We start from the raw sequence: 17,352 nt of genomic DNA, 5'->3' as shown, positions 1-17,352 counted from the left end.
AGCAACAACCAACAGGCTAGAAAATATCATGAAAGATGCAGATCAGAAATTTATTTCATCATTATTAAACTTTCTGTTTACTCTATTACACATTCAACAAATTCTCCTAGCACTTTTGGCTTGAGGAACGACCTTGTTTAATTTCTCAACTTAGAATTCAGACATGGGATTTCAGCCAGCCCAGATGAGAAGTATTCAATACTTCACCATCTACAAAATCCTGAAAAGTATATCATTTCTTGATGTATAGAATGTGGTGAAAACTTTCCATCATGAAGTTTAAAATCATCAGGGCAATGTATACAGCAGAATGTGAACACGCAAATCAAAACTATTCCCGATATTAACTTTCCACATTCTTGAACTTGAATGTCATGTTTCAATTCCAAAAATGTACCTAACTCCATGAAATGCAATAAAGAGCACACTTTTTTGATTGTAAAACAAAGTTGCTATGATGTTTTTTGTGAATCGTATGTCTGAACTTTTTCAACTTTGATGAAAGTGAATAACATTGCTGTTTTAACTGCTGTTTAGGCTACATACTAATATCAAAAGCCAAAGTGATTAAGAATGTAAAGCATTCAACTTCATAAGTTTCTCGAGTAAACAAAAATCTATACCTTCCCAGTACAATAGTGGGAAAGTGCAGTCAATGTAAACATTACAAAATTTTCATAACAATCTTATTTATTCTTTAGTAGTGTTAATCCAATAGAGGGGAAAAAAGGGAAGCAATTTGAAGAGGATCAAAAATTCTGTTTGTGAGGTCAGGTGATTTAAATGAAATATAGTTTTCAATGGAAGTCTCTGATAAATGTTATTTCCACCACTCTGCTTTCTTTAATCTCTCTCTCCGTAATGAATCAGTGGGATGACAATGGACTCATATTCTGGAGGAAACCTGTGTTCCACTAGTCATCCAGATTTAGGTTTTCTCTCTTTCTTTAAATCTCTTAAAGCAAGTGCCAGGATGGTTCCTCTGATAAAAATGGCAAGTTTTTTTCCCTAATGTGAACTTGTGCTCAGTCTCTAATGATATTGTCCTCACTGGAGCATTTTTTCCTACAGTAATATCAGGCTCGTTCAATAATAATGTCCCTCATTTATTTCTTTCAGGACGTATTTATTCAAAAGAAATAGAATTTGGTGACAAAATTAGTCAACATTTCTTTTATATGCACTACTTTTCTATGTAATCTCCATCAAATTCTGTGGCCTTATATCAGTATTGTATAAAAATTTGTATTCGCTGTTGGCAAAAGCTATTGTCCTACACTTGTAACAACATTTTCACTGCATGAAATACACTTTCATCATCTTCAAAGTGTGTGCCCTATAGAAAATCCTTAAGTGGCTCCAACAGATGAAAGTGTGAGGGTGCCAGACTTGTGCTCTAGGGTAGATGAGGCAATTCTGTCGAACCCAATTTGGCAATGTGTTCCTATGTGCACTGTCATGTTGGAGGAAAATATCTTTTTGATACTTGTTAGCATGAACACTTCGGAAATGGTTCTTTAGCTTGGTCAGTCTTCACATATCCCTCTGAATTAATAGTTGGTTCATTTGGAAACACATTCACAAAAATGACAACATCACAATCCCAAAAGACAGTCCTCTTGACTTCGCCAGCAGAGAGAGCTGTCTTGAATTTCTTATTTTTTAGTGATTGCAGGTGGTGCCACTCCAGTGACTGCCTTTTTGTTACCAGGTCAAAGTGACGCACCCAGGTTTTGTCACATGTAACAATCTGCGACAGAAAGGACTCTTCACTGGTCTGAACTGCTCCAACAGTTCAGATGAAATAGTTATTCTTTAAATCTTGTGGTCTGTTACAAATATTTGGGGGAACCACCTGCAGCACAACTTTGTCCAAGAGTCCCAATTACTTTTAATACAAGACAGCTGCAGAGCCAACGGTTGAACTGTGATGTGCTGGTCTGCTTGAATAATGGAATATGTGCAATTTCACCACATAACGAGACTGTGACAGGATGAACCAAATGTGGGCTATCATGGAGCTCAATTTTTACACTTCCCAACACTTTCAACCTTTTTTACCTATCACCCAACAGTGCTCTTATCAGTTGCAAACACTGCACACAAACAGTTATGGATGTCACCAAAGTTTCTTCTTCCACAACCAAGAATTCAATTACAACAAATTGCTTGTAATGAACGTCTTGCACTGACCCTATTTTGATGGTTTGTTATGGCTCTACGATCTGCTGGAATGCTGGAATTGTTCGAACCTTTGCACACGTGCAGGAGAAACATCAAATTTGATGTATCAAAAAGGACTTTTCCTATATAAATAGTATTGCCTGTAAAAAATATTTGGAGCAGTATTTTTTTTAATGACCCTTGTACTTACTGTGTACCTTCATTCCACACTTTTTTTCCTCTGCTTTACTGTTACTTTAGTCTAAGTCTTCTCCTGTCTATTGCACTACTACTAGTTGAATGGTTTACTGTCTATAGTGAAAAGTGTACTGGATATATACTCAACGCAGCATTTCAGATGACGTACCCTTCTTTCAATAGGATTGGTCACTTTCCTCTTTCATCTCCTTTTTCTGAAAAGCCTCCTCTGCTTCACAAAGTTGAAGATACACTCATTTTCCTGCTTCTTAGTTCACTATCATTACAAATTTAGCAACTTTTGCAAGATGCTCTAAGGTGTATGTATTAACGAGAGAGGTGGATTTATCATTATGTTTAGTATGTGAGTGACAACAGCCTCCACCATTTTCCTAACAATTACTTTTATTAGTACAAAAGATATAAATGCTAGTATTAGTAAATATTCTCTAGCTACTATGCATGCAATTTTATGAGAGGCAGCCAAATACGTGAGACTTTTGGAACTATTACAATATTGTCAACCCCAATACATTGCAGCTGAGGACAGATGACAAAACATTAGGATTTACAAATTTTGTGTGCTTATAGATACACTATTTCATTTTAAGGTAATTGTAATAATTGCATATTCAATGACAGTTACATACAAATGTGCTACAGACACTGAAAATGAGTTATACAATGAAAAACGTATCATCATTTAACTTGTGAGCAAGCAACAAATGAAACTTTGTGAAGTTAGTACAGGATCCTGAATATTTTGTTAAATAACTCAAGGGATTCTCACTATGAGTGAAATTTGATTACAATTCTATTGTAACTGTTACTTTAACTTCCAACAATGTAGGAAAAGACAGAAGACTGCTACTTACTGTAAAGAAGTCATGTCAAGTTGGAGACAGGCAAAATTAAAAGACACTCACATAATGCTTTTGGCCACAGCCTTTGTCAGTAAAACACACACACACACACACACACACACACACACACACACAAGAAAGCAAGCACACCTCACAAACACACAACCATCAACTCCAGCATCTTGGACTGGAATGCAACATCACGTGTGATGCAAGCAGCAATCTGGTGAGTGCAGGGAAGGGGAAGATATAGTAGTGTATGGATGGTGGATGGGGGGAGAGACGAACACTGCCTGGTGGAGTGTGCAGGGACTAGACTGCCAATAGGTGCAGAGTCAGAAGTTGTGGGCCATGCACAAGATCCATAACAGCTACAAATATCTTGGTCTTGTCTAATTCAACATATTAAGTGACATTATTATGAAAAGTCAAACATAGTTGCTATTCATGATACAGTAGAGCTGCTGAGTTGCAGATAGGTGCAGCAAAAATAATGTCAAAGAAACCTTATGGCCAAACAGGCCTTCAACAGAATTAGACCACACACACACACACACACACACACACACACACACACACACACACACACACACGACCACAGTCACTGTATGTCAAGGCCAGACTGGTCTGGCCTTGGCAGCCGAAGACTGTGATTGTGTGTGTGTGTTTTTTTTGTCTAATTCTGACGAAGACCTGTCTGGGCGTGGGCTTTGTTTGGCAGACTTTTTGTTGTCCCTAAATGCGACTCAGCATCTCCACTATATGAGAGTAGCAACTATCCTTTTCATAATATTGTCTTTACTGCATTGTTCAACACATTATCTGAAAGACCTGCTCCATGGCCATACATAAAGTGAAAACTATGTGTAAACTGGATGAAGAGTAAAAGATTTTACTGTACTGAGAAACTGCAGGGGTGTGTGACAAATACAAAGATTTTTTATGCTAGTAAACTAAAGACCAGCAACAGGCTATATTTATACAACCATAATTCAAGCATAGTATCTCTTTCATATTATTTTCTTGTATTTACTGTCATTCACCCAGTTATTTCGTTATTGGGTAACATCTATTGGATGTAAAAATGCTGAAATATGAGTGAAAACTGACATTTGATAGGCATAATAGAGGAAAAAACCCAAAAACCAAAAAGAAGAAAGACAGCTCTGTTAAGTGGACAAACATGTCAAATATCGGACAATAACAGACAACATTTGAAGTGCACAGAAGGTAACAAAATACCATAGATGGAAAGGAAATCATAACTCCAGAATATGAAAAAAAATTCATATGATACACAAAGTCAGAGGAAAGTAAATAGGAGCCAGTGATAAGAAGAAAAAGTAATGAAAGAGCAGTGAGGGGGCAAAAGGGATGGGAAAGAGGGTGTTAGGAAGCAAGATAGGATGCAGATAGGATGTAAATGGGCAACTGGGGTAAAAGGAAATGAACACAATTGTATGAGGAAGGTTCGTACAAGATGAAAAAATAGACAGGAAAAAAGGAAAGAAAAGAGAGAGATAAAAGAAGGCAGAGGGAAGTATGAGATGGAGGTGTGTGCTTTGACTTTAATTCTCACTGGCACAATTATGAAACACTGGCACAGACAAAATAGGAAAAAGGATAGAAGTAATTGTTACTCCTGTTTCATTTCAAAGGATATCCTGTAAGAAAATACTTTCTGCTACTGTTTTGCACATATTTATAGGATATTATGTCAAAATAACTTACTCAGTTCAGTGTCTCTATCAGCAGTACGTCCCATGTTATAGCTTTTGATTCACGTTTACTTTCGATTTTTTGCCCATTTTTCCAAATTTGCAAACAAACTTTTCAAAACTATTTGGCTGACTCTCATATTGTTTTTGGAAATAAATACACAGTATAACAAAAAAAAAATCTAGCTGCTAGGTAAAAATAGTTACAGCTTGTACTGGATGCTGCACAGTGTGTGCCTGAGATGGAAACTGTGCTGGCTGCAGCCTACCAGCTGCCAGTATTTCTTGTAATTTAGCTTCCATCTGATAGTTCTGCTGCTGCTGCTGTTGCTGATGATGAGGGTGCTGGTGAGGTGGTGGTTGTTGAGGTTGCTGTTGCTGTGGCATAACATAGTCCATGGGTGATGGTGTCCGTCCTACACTATGTGCTGGACTTGCAGATGCAGACACAGCACCAACAAACATTGGTGATTGAGCACCAGCAAACATGTAAGGGGACGGTCCTGGTGTGGTCACCGTTTCTGAAATTGATGTACCTTGCATTAGATTTAGTAAATGTTATATGAATATTAATATAATGGAAGGAAACATTCCACGTGGGAAAAATTATATATAAAAACAAAGATGAGGTGACTTACCGAACAAAAGCGCTGGCAGGTCGATAGATACACAAACAAACACAAACAAACACACAAAATTCAAGCTTTCGCAACAAACTGTTGCCTCATCAGGAAAGAGGGAAGGAGAGGGGAAGACGAAAGGAAGTGGGTTTTAAGGGAGAGGGTAAGGAGTCATTCCAATCCCGGGAGCGGAAAGACTTACCTTAGGGGGAAAAAAGGACAGGTATACACTAGCACACACGCACATATCCATCCACACATACAGACACAAGCAGACATATGTCTGCTTGTGTCTGTATGTGTGGATGGATATGTGCGTGTGTGATAGTGTATACCTGTCCTTTTTTCCCCCTAAGGTAGTCTGCTTGTGTCTGTATGTGTGGATGGATATGTGCGTGTGTGCTAGTGTATACCTGTCCTTTTTTCCCCCTAAGGTAAGTCTTTCCGCTCCCGGGATTGGAATGACTCCTTACCCTCTCCCTTAAAACCCACTTCCTTTCGTCTTCCCCTCTCCTTCCCTCTTTCCTGATGAGGCAACAGTTTGTTGCGAAAGCTTGAATTTTGTGTGTATGTTTGTGTTTGTTTGTGTATCTATCGACCTGCCAGCGCTTTTGTTTATATGAATATTATGCAGATTTTGTAGCATCATTTGACATACATGTATATATGATGAATTCTAGTCAGAGCAACTTGTGCATCAAAGATAGTTCATTTTTAAATTTGTTTTCCATAGCAGAACCTGTCTTTTTACTGTCATATAAAGAGGCCTGTAAAATATGAACTAGACCCTTTCTTCACCAAATTTACTTCCACATACAATACACAACAAACTCATGGTACTTTTCTACAAAGTTTATTGGAAAAAAGTTTACTGCTAGGCAGCTTCCTGATACCTTTCTAAAAATAGCCAACTGTGCATGAAATATTCAATAGCGCCTTCATTATACCTACGTAATCCATTTTTACCCTCCTAATGCCTCCTTCAATGCCAGAAATTTGTGGAAGTGATACGACATGAGACTATACGGAGCACGCAAGAACTGTAAAGCAAATTTCAGACTATTTACTGCTAGAGTGAATAATGTTGTCCAATGTTCACAAAGCAGAAGCAGAACATCAACAATGAGATGCTGACATATGTCCTGCAACATATACAGTGTGTCCTACAAAGGGGTTTACACTGTTTGAGTTTTAATAACAAAAACTGAATTTTTAAATGACTTAGATGGTCATGACATTACTGATGACATTTTACTACTGAAGATGTTCAAAATGTTTATCAGCAGCAATACAGTGTCTGCAAAACAGATTGAAATACATGTCTCGTGATTACCAGTGGAATGGATTCACAAGCAGTAACAATAGTCTTTTTCACGTTGTCCAACATTGTTCATGGCTGTCTGGTGTAGACGTTGTTCTTCAGATTTCCCCACAGAAAGAAGTCAAACAGCATTAGATCGGGAGATCAAGATGGAAACTCAAGACTTCCTCATCTGCCTATTCACCTTTCAACAAATGTTTCATCCATGAATTGTCGCAAGTCACAATGATAATCTGGTGGTGCACAATCATGCTGAAAAAAACCAGTCTTCATCTCAGCACAGTTGGTGAACAGCTGGTGCAATTCATTCAGCAACATGGTAAAGAACTTTACACCTGTCACTGTTGAATAAAGGCCCCACAAGTTCTCTTGTGGACATACCACACCATACTGATAACCCAGGAAGATTAACAGCTCGTTCTTCCACATGGGGCTTATCTCTTGCCCAGTACACACAGTTGTGGCACCTGATGGTTTCATTCAGTTTAAAGGTTACCTCATTGGACCAAAGAATGACTTCAGTCAACTGTTCATTATCACAAATCCATTTACAAATGCTGAGGTGTCTATATGGATTGTCCTCATTCATCATGTGAAGCAACCTGGGAATGTAGGTACGGTGTCCAGACTAAGCGCCTGCAACTCTCGCTTCCCGCGAAGCAGACTGGTACAGCGGGCCCCGGACCAAGTAGGGGTCAGCCTGGCCGGTTGTCCCGGAAACATAGACGCTTCCCAGATACCACCAGGAGGTGTCCACGGCGCTGCAAGAGGCCGCTACAGCCACGGACCTCTTTCCTTCCGCTCGACACGACTGCAAATAGAGCCAGCCATATCCATGCGCCAAACAGTATTTAGGCTGGTGCAGGAGCCTGGAGAGGCAGTTCACACCGAGCAAGCCCACTGGTGTCATTGTAGGCGTTGCGTCACCGTCCACCGCTGCCAGCGTACCGGAGCCATCCTCGCAGGGCCTCTACTCGTCCTCGGACTCAGGTGACGGCAACGTGGACTCTGCGCTGCTCTTCACGAGACACCCGGGGCTTGGTTTGGTCAAGTTGTATGGTTACTACAGACAGTTTATGTTTGGAAGAATTTCTGATTTAGTTATTGGTAGGCTTGGAGGATCAGTCCTACGTCACGAATATTGTTTTGTAAATTTTGAAGAAAGACTTTAGTTTAAATAAAAACGCTATTACTCACACCGAGAGATTTTCCTATCCGTGGACGGCGGATATATTAGTAGGGTTTCCACTTTCTTTGCTTTAAAATGCAGAAATGCATTTTAATGCGAATGGTGAATATTTGATTTGCTTAGACGTGATTCACACACTGCTCGCAGTATGGTCTTCTTGGGGATCTTGTGAAAGGCCACACTGTCCATTCTTTAGATCACACACACTTCCTTCCTTTCTTCCTTCCTACCAACTCTAATTTGTTGCATAATTTCGTTACTGTTATACATGATGATGGCGCAGTATCGGACTCTGTCCACCATCGTCTCTGCACTTCTTTCATGTTTTCTTATTTTCAATAATCCTTTTCAATCCACTATCTTTGCTTCAAGGACAAGTTTCCAGCTGTCTTATTATTTACATGTAGTTACCGGCACCATACAGTCGCAACTGGATCAGGTTGCCATTAATACCTCCTCAGTTATTAAAGTTCAAACAGTGTAAACCCGTTTGTGGTACATCCTGTGGTTTTCTGGACAAACACGCTGCAGCAGTATGTTACTGTTCTTAAGTAGTGATAACAATCAACAAATATTTTTGGGATGAATTTATCACTTTGCAGTGGAGTGTACACGTTTCAAAACTTCCTGGAAAATTACACTGCCTGACAAGAAAAGTGAAGCACCCACAAGGTGAGGAGGAAACAAAATGAAAGTTCATGGGTTGAGAGGGTATTCCATGTTACTTTGCTACTAACAAAATCGAGTCAAATTTGCAAAAAACTTATGGTGCCATTTACCAGTATGATGTTGCATCGTCTCTGATCTGGATTCATGCACTAATTCGGTTATAGAAGAGTGTATTAAAGCTACTATATCTTCTCCTGAGGAAAACTGGCCCACATCTGTCCTTAATATCCTGGATACTGGCGCTGAGATGGAGTTGATTTCTGAGCTGGCCCAACACCCCTATCGAAGACAGATTTGTAGTCTTGTGCTGGCCACACAAGTGTCTCAGCATCACGCAGACAGTATACAGAGATATGATGAAAAATGGCACAACAATACTGTCACACAAGAGAGAACACGAGGACACAGGCTGTCCGTGATGTACCGTTGCCATCAGAGTTCCCTCCATCACTACCAGCTGCAACCTGACATTATACCCAATCGCCCCCGAAGCCATGACACCACAAGTGACACTGCTTTCCCTATCCCAAACATTGGAAGAATGGGACATTTTCCCACATTGGCACAATACTCGCTGACGATGGTTGTCTGGTGCAGTGCAGAACCATGATAGTTCACTGAACACAACGTGACACCATTCATCAGCAGTCCATGCTTCCTGGTCACAGCACCACTCTAAACGCAGGCACTTCTGTTTTGACGTTGACACTAGCTAACACATGGAATGGCAGTTCCTTAGTCCAGCTGCTGCTAGTCTCCAACCAATGGTGTGGAATAACACAGAATGTTGCAGGAAGTCTGTTACATGTATGTGGATGGCAGGTGCTGACGTGAAAAGCTTATAATGTTCTCAGTGCACAATACTGCAATGCTCCTATTTGGTGGTCAGACTGTGTCAACCAGAACCTTGGAGACAAGTATGCCTGTCCTCACATTCCCATTAAGGCCACTGCCACATCAGAATGCCTCATAAATCTGGATACTGCACACTTCGACCAACCGGCCAAATGGCGATCCACAAACAGGCCGCTTCCAAACACTGTCAGATGCTGATAACACTGTTTCACACAAGTATGCAGCATCTTCATGTCCTTCACAGTGATCATTCAACATCTCACTATTCACAGGCTTGGTAACAACACTGAACTCAAACAATGCTAATGCACTCTGATGGCCATTCTAATCTGTTGCACAGAATTGTACCTCTAATCATTTACATACCCAATGATGTGTAAGTGTAAGAAGTTACACTGACACTGGACCAGGTTTTGTGGGTGTTTCACTTTTTTTGTCAGGCAGTGTAAACCTATGAACTGGCCTGAGACTTGAAGCTGTAACATTTCTTTGTCTGGCGAATGCACTTGGCAACTGAGCCATTCCAGCACAAGACCAGATCTCACACCTTTACTTCTGCCAGCACTTAATCTCTCCTACCTTACAAACTTCTTAGAAGCACTTCACATATCAATTTAAGATCTACTACATTTTCGTGTAAGGACTGACATTATTTATGATCTTAGCCACAATGAAACATGCAGAGACCAGATAATTATACTGTGTAAAACAGTATTTCCCAATCTTCAGCAAACTGGAAGCTAACACAAAGCAAAATGACATGCTGTGATTGTTGTATTCAAATTTTGTCAATTACTTGAAGTAAATTGTTGCTAGAGGCCTAGTGCATCCATGACAACAGTCTTATTCTTTCATTAAGTGTTACGGTAACGCTGAAAGAAAATGTAAATATGGTAGAGTTATTGAATCATCTTAGGAGACCACATTTATTCCATTTACAAAGTGTCTCTAAGACAGTTTGAGGATCATAAGGATGAAATAACTTATCATCCCATGTTCTCATATTTTTCTTAATCGTATTATCATATAACTTTGTTATGTACTCGAAGAACTGTTGCCAGTCATCCTCTTGCATTATCTGCTAAGAAAAGGAAAAACTCCTTTGCAATGAATTATAAAATAGCACTTATCAGAATTTATGTACGTGGATCCCAGGATGATTTAAACTGTTCTGGATGCCGAAGATGGGCATACATCATATCAGTTGTGTGTTGGTGATTATTTTTCCAACCCATGTTTCATAAACATACAGTAATGTAGCACTATTTTGTCACAACACGTGTGTTTTGGGATGGTATTAGGTACTTACCAGAGGATTTCAGTTCTGGTAAACTAAGACCAGCCTCACTATGAAGAGTTACATTTTTTAACAAATAAAATAAAAAAGTGGTACAAATGGCCAGTTTCAAAATGGATCACCTCTGTAGCCAGATCATTCTGTAGTGTAATAATAGAAATAAAATATGAAAAACAGGGGCAGTGCAGAAACTTGATGCAAGCACAGAAGGGCTTCTTAAAATAAACAAGGCATTAATAAGTGAAATGAAGCACAATGCACTTAACAAACATTTATGGTTCTTATTTTTTGCTGTGGTGAGAATAAAAAAATTGATAAAAGATCATCCAGCTGTTGAGTGCAAACACACCTACTGGTTCCCTCTTGATGGTTGGATGATGCAATACTGGCATTTGCATCTGGAGCTGGGGTGAAGGTTTCTGCTCAAGTCCTTGGGCAGTCGTTTGGATTGGTAATTGATGCACTGAGGACCCATACATTGCACTGCCAAATTGCTGGAGCACTGTAATAGTGTACCGCAAATTGCTCAAATCACAGTGGATCATAACAAGTTCATGGAAAACACAAAGATATTAAAACCAGATTTTAAAAATTAGGTATGTTTGTAAAATATATATTTCACTTATAAATATACAAATACTAGTGTTGTAGAGTTTTGCTTCTGCATATTCTTTAAAAATTTTGTCTTCACCCAATGAGTAAACAACGGTGTACATCATTTACTTTCATGAAGTCATATTACAAACTATGAACAGTCCTGAGATAGACTGGATCGAGCTGAACTTGGAGATCTGTATTGTATTAATGTTTATCCCTAAATATTTTGCTGGGAACTACTAGGAGCGACTTTGACTAGCCACTTTTGTGTATTAAGACAATTCAATTGCAGTCCTAAGTTCAAAACCTAGTGGCACTACACAATATTGGTTGGTGGATTTGAAGGCGGGGACAAAACGGCGAGGTCATCGGTCCCATCGAATTAGGGAAGGATTGAGAAGGAAATTGGCTGTGCCCTTTCAAATGAACCATCCCAGCATTTGCCTGAAGCTATTTAGGAAAATCACAGAAAACTTAAATCATGATGGCCAGACACGGGTTTGAACCATTGTCCTCCAGAATGTGAGTCCAGTATGCCTCCCTCGGTGGCACTACACAAGAACATATTTCATTTTGTGCAAATACTAGCAGAAAAGAAGTGACTGACAAAGAAGTTGTTAATTCTCACAGTGCAGAAGTTCAAAGTAATTTTTTCGAACTGTAGGTTAAGAAAAATGTCGCTGAAGTAAGTAATGAATGTCCGCCTCCATACCTGAGTGGTCAGTTTGGTGGAGTGCCATGCAGAGGACCCGTGTTCGGTTCCCAGTACTGCTAGGGATTTTTTCTTGATGGAAGGACTGGTACGATGTACACTCAGCCTTGTGAAGCCAACAAAGGAGCTACTCGACCAATCAGTATTGGTTACAGGGTCAAGAAACCCAACAATGACCAGGAGACCAGTATGATGACCACATGTTCCTAAATTTGAACTATCTGCGGTGAACAGTTTTAAGTCTGTGGAGTTCAACAACAGTCAATAATGATTGAACATCTGTTACAACATTGTTCTCTTGGCCTGAATAGAAGTAACTACAGAATATTTATTAAATTTGTAGCTACTGAACATGTGCTTATACTGATACAACAATTGCAAGCACTTTGATAAACAGAAATAGTAAGTGCACGTTAAGACAATTATCAATGCCATGTTAATTACACAGACAAGTAACATTAGGTCTGCTATGTGCTGGACTGGGGTACAATGCCGGCTCAGGCATGTTTGTTAATAACCAAAATGCCTAGTTGCACACGCATTCGAATTACACCATGAACTATTAACATTCTCATACAGCTCAAAGGGTAAGCCTATTAAAGGTCTGAGGAAAACATGTTGTTGTTGTTGTTGTTGTTGCTGTTGTTGTTGTTTTCATTCCAAAGACTGGTTTGATGCAGATCTCTGCACCAGTCTATCCTGTAAAACCCTCTTCATCTCCAAATAATTACTGTAACTTACATTCTTTTGAACCTGCTTACTGTATTCACCTCTCAGTCTCCCACTACAATTTTTAACCCCCACCCCCGACACTTCCCTCCAATACAAAATTGGCAATTCCTTGACATCTCAGAATGTGTCCTGTCAAAGATCCCTTCTTTTAGTCAAGTTGTGTCATACAAGGGTATTCTAATTAAAAAAGGAATATGCTCACTAAATCAATGTGTTGGTCAAACCAACATTCAGATTTGAGAACAGTTTTTTTGTAATGACATTCTTGAATAAATTCCCCGTCAGATTTGTCAGTCCCGAGCTTTCAAAAACCTCCTCCGTCATCCCTCCTCCGTCATCATCATCATCTGGAGTTATTTTAGTAGGGTGTCAGGTGCTTTAGTTGGCTGAATTATGTCATGGAAACATCATAGAGTCACGGGACTTCCAAGGGTGACAATGGGTACACCTTTAGTGGTGCATGGGTATGGACTCTTCAGGCTGTCAGCCAAACCAGCTACCATCTAATGAGATCAGCATCACTACCAACATTCTTCAGTAACTTTCACAGACACTATCCCTGGTAGCATATGGAAGTTTCCTGACTATGTAATGTATCCAGGACATAATTTGGCCAACTGAAGCACCTAACAGCCTATAGAAATATCTCCTAACGACAATTGACAAAGTTGTTGAAAGCTCAAGACTGATAAATCTGGCATGGCAACAACTGCATGAAGCATTTAAACCTTCAGGTTGATATATATATATATATATATATATATATAAAAAATAGAGGGAAACATTCCACGCGGGAAAAATATGTTTCCCTCTCCTTCCCTCTTTCCTGATGAGGCAGCAGTTTGTTGCGAAAGCTTGAATTTTGTGTGTATGTATGTGTTTGTTTGTGTTTCTATCGACCTGCCAGCACTTTCGTATGGTATCATCTTTGTTTATATATATAAAATAGAGGGAAACATTCCACGCGGGAAAAATATATTTAAAAACAAAGATGATGTGACTTACCATACGAAAGTGCTGGCAGGTCGATAGGAACACAAACACACACATACATACACACAAAATTCAAGCTTTTGCAACAAACTGTTGCCTCATCAGGAAAGAGGGAAGGAGAGGGAAAGACAAAAGGAAGTGGGTTTTAAGGGAGAGGGTAAGGAGTCATTCCAATCCCGGGAGCGGAAAGACTTACCTTAGGGGGAAAAAAAGAACGGGTACACACTCGCACACACACACATATCCATCCACACATATACAGACACAAGTGTGTGTGTGTGTGTGTGTGTGTGTGTGTGTGTGTGTGTGTGTGTGTGTGTGTGTGGGTGCGCGCGCGAGAGAGAGAGAGAGAGAGAGAGAGAGAGAGAGAGAGAGAGAGAGAGAGAGAGAGAGTGTATATCTGTCCCTTTTTCCCCCCAAGGTAAGTCTTTCCGCTCCCGGGATTGGAATGACTCCTTATCCTCTCCCTTAAAACCCACGTCCTTTCGTCTTTCCCTCTCCTTCCCTCTTTCCTGAGGGAGCAACCGGGGTTGCGAAAGCTTGAAATTTGTTTGTGTGTTTGTGTTTGTTATTGTTTCTATCAACGTACCAACGCTTTCGTTTGGTAAGTTACAGAATCTTTGTTTTTAGATATATTTTTCCCACGTGGAATCTGTGTCTGTGTGTGTGTGTGTGTGTGTGTGTGTGTGTGTGTGTGCGCGCGCACGTGAGTGAATACCTGTCCTTTTTTCCCCCCTAAGGTAAGTCTTTCCGCTCCCGGGATTGGAATGGCTCCTTATCCTCTCCCTTAAAACCCAAATCCTTTCGTCTTTCCCTCTCCTTCCCTCTTTCCTGATGAAGCAACTGTTGGTTGCGAAAGCTTGAATTTTGTGTGTATGTTTGTGTGTCTAACAACATGCCATCATCTTTGTTTTTAGATATATTTTTCCCACATGGAATGTTTCCCTTCATTATATATAGAGGGAAACATTCCACGTGGGAAAAATATATCTAAAAACAAAAATGATGTGACTTACCAAACGAAAGCGCTGGCACGTCGATAGACACACAAACGTACACACAAAATTCTAGCTATCGCAACCAACGGTTGCTTCGCCAGGAAAGAGGGAAGGAGAGGGAAAGACGAAAGGATGTGGGTTTTAAGGGAGAGGGTAAGGAGCCATTCCAATCCCGGGAGCGGAAAGACTTACCTTAGGGGGAAAAAAGGACAGGTATACACCACTCACGTGCGCACGCGCACACACGCACACACACACACACACACACACACACACACACACACACACACACACACACACACATATCCATCCGCACATACACAGACACAAGCAAACATTTCTTTTCCCACGTGGAATGTTTCCCTCACACACACACAAAGAAACTGTAACTTACCAAACAAAAGCGTTGGTATGTTGATAGACACACTAACACTAACAAACACACACAAAATTCAAGCTATCGCAACTACAAACACAAACACAAACGCACACACAAAATTCAAGCTTCCGCAACTAACAAACACAAACGCAAACACACACACAAAATTCAAGCTTTCACAAAAGCGAAAGCTAGAATTTTGTGTGTGTGTTTGTGTTTGTTAGTGTCTCTATCAACATACCAATGCTTTCGTTTGGTAAGTTACATCATCTTTGTTTTTAGATATATTTTTCCCACGTGGAATGTTTCCATCTATTATATACATATATATACAGGGAGTGATAGTGATACTAATTTGTATTGTCTACTTAGGCAGAGCTGCAATCAACCTGAAGGTTTAAATGCTTCATGCAGTTGTTGCCACGCCAGATTTGTCAGTCTTGAGCTTTCAACAACTTTGTCAGTTGTCATTAGGAGATATTTCTATAGGCTGTTATGTGCTTCAGTTGGCCAAATTATGTCCTGGATACATTACGTAGTCAGGAAACTTCCATATGCTACCAGGGATAGTGTCCATATATTTGGCACTGAATAACATTGGCTTTAAAATCTTTGAACTACTGAAGTTTTCATTCACACAGAAAGCTGCCTGAATCCATGGCTAATGATCTGTAGTACACAGCTCCTCTAGTGTTTGAGGGTTGACAAGGTTGTCAAGGTAGTGTGTGCTATTGCTCCATATTGCTGAAAATGTCCTCAGAGTCAATCATTTTCTGTGAGTTGATCCACATGAATTAAACAGCTTATGGGCAAACAGATTAGCATCAACAATTTTTCTAAAGAATCATGTCACAGTGTGGACATCAGACATTGTGCACCAGACACCAATCTCGAGATTATGCAACAGCTATTCAAAGTACGGTGGAGATTTTTTATGCGTTTCTGAGAGTTCACACTTACTGGCAGGTTGAACCAGGCTTCATCTTAAGAAGTGAAAAACTGAGGATCCGAAAGAGCTGATTCCATTCCACTCGGAAACAGTCAGCAGAACTCAACATGTGAAAGTTCATCTGGATGATTTGACTCAAGCACAACAGCAGATTTATACAGATACAGGTGCAGGTCCTTGTAGATATTGTTTCAACGTGACGAACTCTTGAGTCCCACTTGCACAGACAAGTGATATTGAGATTTCATTTGAGATTTTGTCAGACTTTGTAACAGGCTTTCCTTCACTAGAGCAATGTTTAATGGTGTTCGAACTCTCTTCAGACAGTTTAGTTTTTCCTTTCTTCGGAGCCATTTTCTTGCCATTTTGCTATCGAGTTTAGCATTGAAAACAGTTCTGGAGGTTTCTCGAAAATACTTCCAGTCTTAAGTTCTTGTGCAAGCAACAAGTCGTCCACGAATTTTGCTTCACATACCACTCAAAAACGAATGCACACTGTTTTAATGTGTGCATGATTTTGAGTTTCATTCGACAGATCACTAAACATGTTTGCTACTGTCACTTACCTAACATCACACTGAAGTATTCGAGACACGAAGTTGTGCATTGTAGACATGTGACAGCAACCGATTCGTGCATCAAAATTACGATTTATAGTGTCTTCTGTGAAGGGCAATTCCGCTGATCATTACCGGGAATCAATTCTGCCTCTGTCCTATAACTATTTTCTGGGTTAGTTTTATTTTGGAATGGTTTTCTTCTACCCCCATTCAAAATAACTTTTCTACACTTCATTTGTCTCATTAAAGCATCAATGTTCTGCAACAGATCACAACTTGGCATAGTGAAAATTTTCCTGAAGCATTAGGTTGCTATTTAACTAAGAAGAGGAAAATTTATTTTTCTGAAGCTCCTGTCTAAACAACTCATGTTTCACACATTCCAGACTCTCAAACATCACACAGCCAGTGGCAATGACAGTTGTAAAAGACAGAGATGAAAAACTAATCCCACTGACTGTCATCTACTGGTTTTCTTCGATGCCAATAACACTTTGTCCTTCCTCACTCTTGGCAAATCTCCAACCGGTATCTAAAAC

At 39.8% G+C, this 17,352-nt stretch overlaps 1 protein-coding gene across 2 annotated transcripts in view; it reads right to left on the bottom strand.

Moving 5' to 3' along the window:
* LOC126416025 (embryonic polarity protein dorsal-like) overlaps positions 1-17,352 on the bottom strand; it is a 98,182-nt gene that overhangs the window by 31,957 nt on the left and 48,873 nt on the right. For both annotated transcript variants that reach the window (XM_050083476.1, XM_050083475.1), the window contains exons 9-10: positions 11,243-11,395; positions 5,150-5,463 (exon numbers count right to left, since the gene is read on the bottom strand). In XM_050083476.1, the coding sequence (XP_049939433.1) occupies positions 5,150-5,463; positions 11,243-11,395 (467 nt within the window). The remainder of the gene's footprint in view (positions 1-5,149; positions 5,464-11,242; positions 11,396-17,352) is intronic.

The sequence above is a fragment of the Schistocerca serialis genome, chromosome 8 (assembly GCF_023864345.2).
Source record: "Schistocerca serialis cubense isolate TAMUIC-IGC-003099 chromosome 8, iqSchSeri2.2, whole genome shotgun sequence".
In the NCBI taxonomy this organism is placed as follows: Eukaryota; Metazoa; Arthropoda; class Insecta; order Orthoptera; family Acrididae; genus Schistocerca; species Schistocerca serialis.
The sequence above is the reverse complement of the archived record's forward strand: the minus strand, read 5'-3'. Positions and strand labels throughout refer to the sequence as shown.